The 12792-nt window shown below is 41.4% G+C and overlaps 1 protein-coding gene across 1 annotated transcript in view; it reads right to left on the reverse strand.

Annotated features, from left to right (window-relative positions):
- Positions 1 to 12792, reverse strand: part of slc16a10 (solute carrier family 16 member 10) — a 34819-nt gene that overhangs the window by 13278 nt on the left and 8749 nt on the right. Inside the window, exon 2 of the mRNA XM_070988143.1 lies at positions 2991 to 3135. Within this exon, the coding sequence (XP_070844244.1) occupies positions 2991 to 3135 (145 nt within the window). The remainder of the gene's footprint in view (positions 1 to 2990; positions 3136 to 12792) is intronic.

Here is a 12792-nt window from a genome sequence, read left to right on the forward strand (position 1 = left end):
TCAAAAGGGCATGCCGCTTTGATGTTGCTGCTGAACTGCAAAACACACTGATGTTAGAGACACTAATTCCTAATACAGGGGTGGGAATGTCCAGCCACTGGGCCTTACATGGTCTATGAGGCCATTTGATCCCGCCCCTGAGGCTATTCATAGATACAAAAGTTACTCTGGCATGCAAAAAAATTCTCCAGGCAGCAATGACTTTTTCTGAGCTAAAGAAATAACATAAAACAGTAGACTAACACATTGCTGCTTGATGTGCATCATGGTGATTGTCAAGAAAAGAAAAGTAGATGTGAAATGTTGTGCTTTCCAACAGAAACAGACAAATGATGATGTTTTTTGGGGGGTTTTTTGGAAGTGAAAGTAAAATGGTTACAGTTGAGTGGGGCCGTGTGAAATCCATTTGAATTTTTGCCATATTCCATTTATTTTTTCCCAGATTCTGTGGGCTCCGTTTTAACTTTTCTGAATTCTGTGTTTTATTATTTAAGCTCAGAAAGAGTGTCTGATCATGTGGTGGCTGAATAAAATTCCACTAGTTCAATAAGAAAATATTTCAAATGTAATGAATATCAATGAATTTGATGTAACACAACATTGCACTATTTTTTCTTCTGATCTCTCTGATCTTCTGTAGGACAGCTTCAATGTACAGCTCGAACACACCGTTACTCTCACGCTCAGGCAACTTGTTTACAATGCTTGACAAGAAACAGATGAAGCATTTTCTTTTTTTTTCCCCAACAGTATATCTGATTATGTGCTCACAGTCAGTCTTCAACAAACTTTTTTCTGGCATCAGTTGATGTGCACTTCTGGGAGTTTGTTGAAACTCTTACTTGGTTTACAATTGACTCCATTTTTATTATCAAGATCCACAATTCCATCCGTGTTTTCTGATTTGCAGAGATCACTGGGCACTTGAGAAATTGCAAGGATGAATGCACTTGGATAAAGTTGATACTTATCAAAAGTTTGGATGCCCAACAAGCAGATTTCACAAGACAGCATTCAGACACAGACAATGCTTTGCAGGCATGTTCCTGGTCAGCAAGCTAACAGCTGAGAAGCTTAAACCTCATTCAGAAGGAGAAGGGGAGCCTTGTTGCTGCTGTGGAGCTGCAAGAACCAGACAAAGTAAAACTGTTTCAAAGTGTTAGTTTGTCAGCAATATTTCAAAAGAGATGAATGAAAACCTTTGGTGGAAACTCGGTGAGAGCTGTGTCTGTGTGATTTGGCCTTCATGGTGCACATTAACAAGTACCTCTATGAGCTGAACCAAAGCTCCAGCAGCCTCTCAGCTCTCTGCTTTCAGACAGAAGCTAAAATCATTTATGTCTGAGGTCCACATGAATACAGGATGGTGCTACCAAGTGGTTTCAAAGTCCTGTTTGAAGTTAATAAATCTGAGCGTTTGCTTTAGAAAATAAGTTGCCAACAGTGAAATCACATGACTAAGAAGTTTTGCACCTTGCACTGGCCGTGCAAAGCCCAGCTGTCACCCTGCACTGTGTCCGACAGTCACTTGACAAGCAGCATTAATTCTTTTTCTTCTTCTTGTTCTTATTATCATCATTATTATTATTCTTTGTTGCATATATTTTGTGGTTGTCTGTATGTTTAAACTACTACTGCAACAGAATAATTTCTCAAATTGGGATCAATAACGTAACAGTTGAAGTCTAAGTCTAAGTAGCTCAACTGTTTTATTCATTATTTATTGCTCTCACAAGTGATAGCAAAGCTTTGTTTGGGTCATATATTTCTGGAATCGTTGACTCAAGACTAATGGTGGCTTGTCGTCCCAGGAATGATAGAAAATGTGTTGGGGACAAACAGAGATCTTCCAAGGGATGCCTTCAGGACCCAAGGAATTTTTGTATGGATGTAACCAACGCTTAGCATATGGTGGACTGAACCGAGTGCTGACTACAACAGAGTGCACGTTCTCATGATGTTACTGTAGTTACTATCACTGGCTGGCTGCTTAGTGGGATGCATTACTTTCACTTTTAGATGGTTAAAATTGTTTTACCGGATGGTTCCTGGACGGTGGTGAGAACAGTTAGTATGAAGCACATTTAAAATCTTTTTATTTTTTCTTACATCATAGTTTGACAAATGAATCTCACTACCTCGTCCATTTAGAGCTGCTCTGGACCTCAAAGTCGCATCACATGATCACTCTCTGCAGTTTGCCCAGTTGTCATGGAATTGTAGATGTTCAACTTTCTGTTCCTCTCAGCACTCTAAGGACCTCTCGTCCAGATTAGCGTAAAACTAACAGATGGGCAACTTCATCTGCTGAGTAAGATCAAGTGACACGTTCAAAAGCACCAGAGCAGCAACTAAAAATGGCCTTTTGGTGAGGTTGTTTTGTCCACTCCTTTCCAAGGTCAAGAATGAACTATTAATCTCTACATTATAGTTGCGGGTTTTAAACTATGTACTATGTACTTATTAAGTGAATTCTATAAGTGCTCAATATTTTTATGTTGCTATGTAATCATGAGCCTACAGGGGACGGTCACCTGCAGCTGCTTTCAGTTTTACAGAGCATTAGAGTGAATATCAGCTCATTTAGCTCTCTGGTCCTCAACTTTACCGTTTTGGTACAAAAGCCTTATTTCAGATCTTGTTTTTATCGATTCTAAATGTTTTCAAGTATACTGTAATTTTATCTTTATCTTTTATGTATTTATTCATATACCATATCATGTTTATTATCCTGTACTTTAATTTTTAGTTGTCATTCATTATTGTTTTTATTGTTAGCTGCTTTGTTTGCAAGGACTGTTTTACATCTTGACACCATTCTGAATGAGGATACCTCCTCAATGGTATTTTGAGGTAAAATAAAGGTTGATGGATATATATAATATATCTAAAAAATGAAACTTAACCTAAAATCTGTTGGCTAACTGGTATTCTAAACAAGAAGGAGTGCGTGTCATGTATACTCTATGCAGCGGTTATTTCTTCCTTACTTGACAAAGGAGCTGGCCAGTAGGCCTACGAGGCCAACAGCAGCACCTCCCACTGCAGTAATTCTGCAGCCGAGGGCATCGGTGAAGATGCTGACGATGGGAGAGCAGAAAAAGATCATCCCCATGGAGAGGGAGCCCACCCACGCTGCAGGAGACACAGACACAGAAAGTAATAGTGAATGAATGGATGAGGAAATCTCACAACAAGCTGTAATCCAGAGGGATTATCATTTCACATTCAAAACAAAAAACTGTCACAGACACCAAACAAACTGTCTCCAGGAAGACTCTGATGACCAAACAAAGCCTAGAGATAAAATAACAGCACGCTGTTGCTCTTGTATCCATGCACACATTCACTCAGTGGCACCCACACACGTGCATACACACTCTCACACACTCATTAATAACACTACATTGTTTGTATTTGCATCCGTTTGTCTTTGTATCCGTGAATGAAGTGTGTTTGGTAAAAGCTGCAGAGACACGACTTGCCTTTACTAGAGCACGCATACAATGAGTAAGACCTGCAACAGCAGGGACACGTATGGAGTGGACAGGAAGGAGTGATCAGGAAAACACTCGATCTTAACACGAAGCACAAAGATAGCATAGAGATATCATCTTAGGTAGAACATACCGTAACACTGCACTTCACTTCCTTAGTATGAAATGACTAAAAATGACCCAGGCAACAAACATCTAATAGCGTTGCCAGTCAATTTCTAAAAATAGCCTTCCAACAAAAGGTTCAGGTGGGGGTGAGCAGCAGGAATACAATCTTTCAATTAAATTTCAAATTATAGATAAACTAACCAGAATAAGAGGATGTCTGTATTTGGCTAATCCAGTGAATTAAAACGTGACGAATTAAGCTACTTCATCAAACTGGTGCATAGATCCAACATTACCATGAAGCTGTCTTGCTTGTTGAGGCAGAACAATGGCACTAGGCTTTAAAGTGTGTCTCTTCACTCCCCTCAGTATTTTACATGTTGTCAGTTTAACGTTACCAGAACAGAAAACAAGTTTTTCATTGTTCAAGATAACCAAAGTGATTCATTTTTGATGAAAAGTCGGATCTGCCTTAGAAGTGTCAGTAGAGCTAAAACTGTGACCATCAGGGCAAACACAGGAAACATCCACAGTATTTGCTTAATGCCTGGTCAGCAGTCTTCTGTGTGTCTAAGGTTAAATACCACTGTCACATGCTGCAGCAGACCTCCAATATAAATCGAGATGCATAGGATACATTTCCAGCAATGCAGAAAGGCACTTCTGACACAGAAACAGGAGAGCTTGATCACTGTGGGATTTCTCAAAGAAAAGTAGAATGAAACAGTGTTTGTATATAACTGTAGGTAGACAGGTTGTTATTCATGTTAAGACAAATGGCCGGGACCATCTGTGCTGACTTACGCTGGGAGCAACAGATGTCACTCTGGAAATGCTTCACAAAAAGAAATAGCATGCAAGCTTTTAGATTTGAAGTTGTATCAGGGAAAAGAAGCATGCATGTGGTAAGTGAAAAAGCAAGTAACAATGCTGACAAAACACACAAGTACACAAATTGTGCAAGCCCTGGTGCAGCGCCCTTTGACCATGAAGAGGATGAGGAAGCCAGGAGTGAGTGACGTGTTTTGGTAGGAACGACTGCCTGGGGCACTTTCAGGCCTTCACTAGAATCACACATCCTATACTTGATACTGTAACAGCATTAGGTTACACGTTTAATCACAAGCCTGCACACAAGATATAGATGACGTTGTTTTTCTCAATTCTGAGGCAAAGTCAGAGGAAACTTGTGGGAAAGTGTAGAGCAGCTGGAGTTTGAGAGATTTTGTTGTCTGTTTTGAAGGTGAGTAACGGGAGACAACTGTGTCAGGTTTTAGGGTTATGACTGGAATCCTTATCTCACCTCATGCTGTCAGAGTATTAAGCACTCTCAGGTTTCCCTATAAGATAGAGGTTATGAAGCAGCTCAGGATAAAAAACAGGCTGCTACCCTTAGGATCAATCATAACTGTACTGCCAGCAGCTAACAGTGCATTCGTTCGCCACAGTCAATAGAATCATCTGGGGACCTTGAATGTCTGTGCAAAAGTTTGTGGCGATCCTTTAGAAAGGTGTGGAGATATTTCTCTTGATAATGAAAAAACTTTGACCTGCTGGTGCCATTAGATACAAAGACATGGAATCATCAAAGTCACTAAGAATATCTATATCAAATGTCATGGCAATAGCATGGCATACCTTGAGACATTTAACTCAAAACCAAGAAAGAGTGAAAAGTCAGGAGTCATTTGGATCCATCGTCTGGGGACCTTGAACATCTGTACAAAATTTCATGGCAGTTCAGCCAGTATTAACTTCAGTCAATAGACTGGAGTGACTGACCATAACATGTTTTATACAGAGTTTGTTTGCAGTACAGACACTTGGGGACTTCTCTCTATTTCCCACAATGCTGCACTCCAATTCAGTTTTACATGTTGTATGGATGCTGATGTTTGAGTGATTAGGTACTCATTTGTCATGTGAAAAATAGCCAAACTTAGATACTTTCAGAGCTGCGTTATCCCTTTCTGAAAATCGGTACACATTCATATTTTCATATGTAAAAACACTGCAGTGCAACCTATATTTAGTTGCCGTCCTCTCGCTCAGTGCCCTGCTCTGCTCTCCCTGTGTGAGCCAACACACTGTCAAAGCTACTTAGGATCTATTCCAGACACTGCAGTAAGAAAAATGCAGCAAATTCAATGGGGTCCACTCTGCCTGGACTCATATTTGTGGGGATATCAGTCCGCTTTAAGCTACATAATGTAATAAATGGCAGTGAACAAGAAGGGCAAAGAATACCTCAAGGACAACAGGAAATTGCTGTTGTGGTTTCATCTGCTGGCTCTCTCGATTTAAAAGCATTTACGCTTCAGACGAAGAGGAATTCCAGTTGGAAAAATGTAATATCAGGATTCTCTTCGTCCCAGTGACATTCAACATTAGCCGCGGGCACTGACAAACGAGGCGGAGTCGCCCTAAGTCGTCTGTCTGCTTTGTTAAAGACTCTTTGCTGGAAACTCCTCTGCTCTGAACCCGCTCACCCCACACTGACCAAACCTACAGCAGTGCAAACTGCATAAAACTCTTGCCTCTAACAAACCAGACAGAATGGATTCATAGCCAATAAGGTAACACCTCGGAGAGTTCTTGCATTGCAGAACTCGAACTCAAATCTTTTGTGCTCAGCATTTCCTGAAAAGGTGTCCGTCATGTTTGACCCTCTTGTGCTACCAAGAAGATTGGTTCCAAACCTTTTTCATCTGACGTACTCTAACTTTGAGCTGTTTCAGCTGTTTATTACCTTGAGCTAACAATTTCAACCATAGTTACCTATTAGTTTTAGCTAATTATGCAACTATGTCTCTCACTTGCTAACTGGTTCTCGTAACTGCAACGCATGGTGTTATTGTGTTAGAGCTGTCTCATGTTGGTAATAATGTACAGTACTATGCAGGCAGTCAATCATAGCTGCTAGCTTACTGGTTATTGTAAATACACTAAAGATTACAATCACAACTGTGTGTATATATTTGTTTCTTTTCAAATCCTAATTTCTACTTGTGTCAAATTATTTGAGTTTTTCATGTACACAACTACAGAAGTACCTCCAATGACATAAGTACCCCTGGTTGGAGAGGACATCAAACAAGATCCAGTAAATAACACAGAATGCTCCAAATGGATCCCTGATGACCTCACTTCAATTTGTGAATAAATTCAAAGAGGTTGCATTAAAGCAGCTGATAGACGAGTTATCTATTAACCAACGCTAATGGAACAAACTAATGGACAGCCTTACCTGGCTCATACTGCAGTGGTCTGACTGACCATTTTCCTGGCTTGGTCAAATAAACAACGTGTCCCGGTAGCACATTCTGGGAATCTGTTGACTAAAGATGCTCAGGCTGAAATCTAACATGGAGAATGAAGACAGGCTTCATTTAACACCAGATAGCCCTATGTCTGAGGTTGTTACACTGGAATAAACAACTGAGGAGTGTGAGGTGTTAATAAATCAACTGCTCTCACTTTCAACAAACCAGGAACAGGACCAGGTGTTCCACTTCTTTGCCAAATCAACATGAATGCTTGTAGTTTAACTCCTCTCTCTGGGTGTTTTGCCAGCATGCAGCTGTAATGTTAATGAAACTGACTTTTTCAAATGAGTTCTTACAATGCTAAAAAAAAAAAAAACAGTCTTTCGCGATGGCCAAAGAGCTTCCTCTGGTGACATATTTTTGCTCCACATAAATAACTGTTGGCTACTGTCCATTTATGTCACCTGAGTTATAGGATATGAGCTGACAATCAGGAACATGCAGTGCAGCAGATTTTTTAAATATCCTTTGGCTCGGCCATGGACTGGTTCTACACTGAACAACTCCAGTGAGCATGCCTACAGACTGTATGTCTGAGATCCGTCAGTCTGTAGTGTAGCGTGTACTCGTACTGGCAGCGTAATGTGTTTTGGACTTTCTACCGAAATTTGACCTTCTGTAGTTGGACCTCTTGTCAACAAACCACTGTTGTTGCTACTGAAAATATCTACAACACATAATTTCCTGCAATGAACGGGACACTTTCCCTCTGTGTCCAGCTTGCTTTTCCAAGAAGCCTCGACAGCGGTAAAATTTCACAACATAAAAAATATCATGAGTAACTCCTGTGCCTCTAAACAGCAGTGGAATTACCTCTGTCAAACTGCTGCTTTTATGGCGATGTCCCATGACAGAGCAGCTGCAAAGACACTCAGTGTGAGAGCTAACATCAGGCATGACCTGTCCAGGTCCAGTGTTGCCTGCAGGACAACACAGAGCTCTGGACTGTCCCAAAACCTATTATCATGAGGACAGGATCCAGGCTCACTGGATCTCCACAGGCAAAAGAAATGACAGGGCAGTGCACTTGGCTAAACTGCTGCTGCAGTTGAACCTCCACCACCTCACCAGCCAGCTCACATTACAATCAGAGCTGTAGACCTGGGGTCATGAAGTGGACCGTAATGAACTGAACTCACTCTTGGCTTGAGAGTAAAGAAAAGCAAAACGAAGGTGGAGAGACCCTTGTGTTTCCCAGCTGGCCTAGCCTTGGATTAAACCCTGAAGGAGTTTTGATTCCTACTGCTTGTTTCATTATTAAAAAATGGACAAGCCACAAAAGAAAAACAAAGCAGGGCAAGCAGCAGGGTTAATAGGTTTACAAGCTGTGGCCTATGTTAAGCTCAACATGCTTGGCACATAGCTGAGACTCATTACTAATGTCCCTCCCGTGGGGAGCTGCAGTAACACAAAAACAGCCACAAGTGTTGGAACGTCTCCGCAACTGACTTCAACTCTGGAATCGCCACCGCTGGCCAGCACAGATGATAGATGTGTTCTCTGAAAATGTTTAGTTTGGGCTCGAGCGGGACTGAAGAGTAGCCATTTTAAAAGATTTAAAAGAAGCTAACCCAGATTTCACTCTTCAAATTAGATTTTCTAAGACATGAAAGAAATTAATGTCTCATGCTTCCACTGAATATTCACTGATTCTAAGCTTTGTCTTAAATGTTCATTTGTTAATATTAGTAGAATAGTCTGCCTTGTTTTCAGAGTCACAAAGCTTTTATTGGAATGGAATAGAATTATCCTACTGCACTGGAAGAAGTTTTCATTTGTTTGAGTAAAAAGACAAAAAACAAAACAAAACATGAAAACGCTGAGCAGTACTCCTTTTGACTATAAACTAATGCTAATGTGTAAAACTAGTGGAGTTCCCCTTTAAGACTGATAATGAGGCATCATCACTAGTTCAACCTGACATCTGTGCAGTGCAGGGTGGTATAATCGTTACTGGCGCAGGTCCACGGTTTCAGTCCCATCCACATCTGTCAAGTCTGATAAGGTTTAGGCATCTTTGCCCTCACTAATTTACCCTGAAATACAGTAAGTAGATGAAGGAAAAGCAGTTGCAGTCTGGAAAAAAACAGATTCCTGCAGGTGAAGCCTGACTTTTTCTCAGCATGGAAGCACCTGAGGAAATTCTTGTTACTATTCTGAGTTCTTCAACTTCAGCCCTTTGGCAAACTGTAGACTTCATGTTGTCTTATACTGTACAACAACCAATCTTGTCAAAGTAGGACTTTCCAGCTGCTGCTGATCAGTCACAAAGACCCCAGTCATAACCTTAATCAGGGTCTCAACGTGTTGCACATACACATCTGGGCCTGAGTGGACCATATAGAATCACAGCCATTACTCCATCTCTTACTTCCAGCAGCTGGAAGCCATTTACAGTGGGGCTGCTCCGGTGGAGGCTCTGGAGGGGGAGAAGCAGTGAGAAATGACTTTTTTGTACGCTTGCAACCAAAGTTCCAACCCAGGTCCTTCATGTATTTTCTGGCCTCACACCACAGGAAGTGAAACCTTATACCTGATGACCCTGCAAAAAAGTCAGGGAGCAGTAATTTATGTCTGCATAAAGTAGGAAAAAACACATCATATGCATGTTTGGAATGACTTCTCTCTGGAGTGCATTCAAGAAGTCCAAGTGAAAAATGGTAAATGGGAGTTGCGTCCCATATCAGAGGAAAGGGAAGGGGTGGTGTGTCAGGGCCGGCTGTGATTGGGGGAGCTTTTTGTCCACCCTTTTTTTTAGTGCACAGTATAGACATGGCTCCAGGCCACAGTTTGGATATGCCTCTCATTTAATCCTTGCTCAATATCTCCAGAATTGGTTGCCTGATTGTATCTGCATTCAGTTTGAAAAGTGAAAGTCAGTCAAAAGGAGACTGTAGTTAGATCACATAAAAGTAACAAATTCATTTTGTCTTTTGAAATAGTTGAAAGCTACCTTGCATACTTTTAAAAACTACAAAATAAAACACTAACATTTTGTTTTTTCTGCAGGATAAAAAAAAACAGTTGGGCAAAGACCTTTGGCTGTTTTTACTCTGTAATGTTGAAAAAGAGAGTTGCGACACTCTTTGATCGAGCCGCCAAGCGGTCATGTGAACAGTTTCATGCTGGACAGACAGCAGCAGCGACAACATACCGACAACTACGTGTCATTGACTGCACTGGATTCTTCACTGGATGATCACTGCTTAAAACATCTCTAGACGCACACAAGGATCACAGAGTCAACTGCTTATCCATACAATGAGAGCAAAAATATTCAAACTCCTTTCCACAAGTAACACTACAGACCCCTGACAGGCCCCGGGCACATTTAAGCAGTTCCCCCATGGGTGACCGCCAAGCAGTACCATGAGGACCGGTCTGGTGACAAGCAATCCTCCTAAAAACAAAGGTAACAACACAGAATCAACCCATTCTGCATGTCATGGGTCCATCACATGCAGGAGAACAGTAGTTGAAAGGATGGATATGTAAATGTCCATGTACACTACAGACATGTTTGCCAAAGCAAACAGGGACTTATCTACAAACAAATAGATGGAGCAACATTAGCATTCAGTTGGAGTTGTATTTGTGTCCAGTTACTGAATGTAAGTCCAATATTCACTGATTTTTAGTTACATTTTTCTCTACTATGTGAAGCTGTGGACTGTAAAACCAAGACAAAAACACCTAAAATGTTCTGCAGCTGAGGGGAACATCAGAGCTGGGTGAATATGGTATTAATATAAAGCAACTTTAAAAACTGTACATGTACTGTTTCTATTGTGCAGCATATGATGTATGATGAGCACAATGAGCTCTGAGCCACTCTTTATAAACATGATCACCTCCAGAACAGTACAGCATACTGTTTTGTAGAGTGCTCTGTTCAGGGATGCAATAAAGAGTGAACGAATCAGTTTCCTCTCTCCCCTGTTGAGCTTGAGAACTGTAGTGAAAGCTTAATTAAACACATCACATTGCATAGTAACACCTACACTCCACAAAGCTTGTTGACAGTATAATATCAAACTCTTATATTGGTGCATTGATGGAATTAACCTGGTTGTCATACAGACTACCTTCTCATGCCCCCGCTCATGTGTTTTCCAGCCCCATCACACCAGAGCTTGTGTGGTCTGGGATGCGTGTTATGTGCAGGAGGCCAAACAATTGGTCCTCGTCCTGTCGTTGAAGTGCTGCTCTGCTTCCAGCATGTTTACCTGTTCTTGGCTTTATCTCTTGACAACCTTCACCTAAACTCAGGCTCAGGCTTACACACGCCTGAGATCAAATGGCCTGTCAAATATTAACATGTGCATGTTTAAAGCTTGCCAAGGTTTTTGAAGTGATTCGATCGATGTAGTGGGTTTTTTTGTTTAAATTGTCCATGCAGGCCATTTGTTAGAACTCAAGCCTTTTAAAGTCTGTGGGGTACACAGAAACAGGCATGGAACATTTTAATATAATGAATTGAATAGGAGCCATATATGAATATCTACTCGAAACCTTGAACAGAACACAAACAGTGGACATTTTGCAATCAGATACAACACATTCCTCCTTCTACAAATAAAAAGTGGAATTCATGAAGAATAAACTCAACCCAGCGCACTCTGAGGCTTTGATGATGAAGTTAGCCACTGTTAGCAAACGTTGATCTTGTCGTGTCATTACTGAGTCAGTTCACTGACTTCATGACTCTTCCTGTTTTGCTACCGTTACACTGCATTTCCCATCATCCTGTAGTGGCTGCTGTTCAGCAAATGTTAGACAGGACTGCTTTGATGTTGGACTCAACCATTGATGTCTTTAACTGCATTCAGCTGATGGACACAAATCACATGCAGGACACGCACTTACATGCACTATTTATTAGGCCAGGCAACCCGTGGACATAGTCCACCACACGTTTTGTGCTGCAGCATGACAAATACCCAGCAAAGTATTGTAGTGGTAGCGGTAGTAGTAGGGGCTATTTTTTAGATTAGCGAAATTGACAATGGCACTTTGCACTGAGCAGAATTGGGAAAAGGCAGAAGAAATCCAAAGACAGCAAAAGGAGAGAGGAAGGCCTCACACAGGGAGTCCTTCCTCTCTGATCTGATCAAGCTTCAGTGGGTTCTGCCTGTGAGGATGGGCTGCCTCAAAGACTGTAGGTGGTTGTTTCATAATCAAAAATGTGATTTATCCCTTGTGACAGCACCAGCAGCACCACAGGGAGATAAATGTATTCCCTCTTGTTAATATGAAGAAGAGTTAACATCCAATCTGCACAGACACACCTGGGTCAGGGTCATATTTCTTGGTGGTGGATTTATAGCTGCTGCACCTAAAATACTGTTCATTGATTGTTGGCAGGGGCAGGTCAAACTGCAGTGAAGTCTGTTGCTGTGTGTGTGAGTGATCATGAAACACATCACACTCAGCGTGACAGGCCCTCACACACAGTGATACTAAGACAATATTTTCATCTTAACTGCACAGTCAGTGTGTCCGTTTCACATTCAGGGACAAAACATCAGATTCATCTTTCGCCCCCCCCATGCTTTCTTTTCACATTGAACGAAAATAATATTCAGCCAAAACACAGTCAGGTGACTTCTTGTTATTGACATGGACGTCAGTCAACAGCACGAGTTCAGGTTACTTCAGATTCATCAAAACAGCACGATCAAGGATGCTAAAGTCTGTGTTTGGTCCACAGGCCCATGCTGCTCTAACATCAGACAACAGGCAAGTGGCTTTTATGGCACAAGGCCCAGGGCAAACCCCATCTGTCATTCCCACAGGGAGGGAACCAGAGCCCGTAATGCAGATGTGAAGGCCACTGACCTGACAGCTCAGGCCAGCGCATG

The sequence above is a fragment of the Chaetodon trifascialis genome, chromosome 19, assembly GCF_039877785.1.
Source record: "Chaetodon trifascialis isolate fChaTrf1 chromosome 19, fChaTrf1.hap1, whole genome shotgun sequence".
Classification (NCBI taxonomy): domain Eukaryota; kingdom Metazoa; phylum Chordata; class Actinopteri; order Chaetodontiformes; family Chaetodontidae; genus Chaetodon; species Chaetodon trifascialis.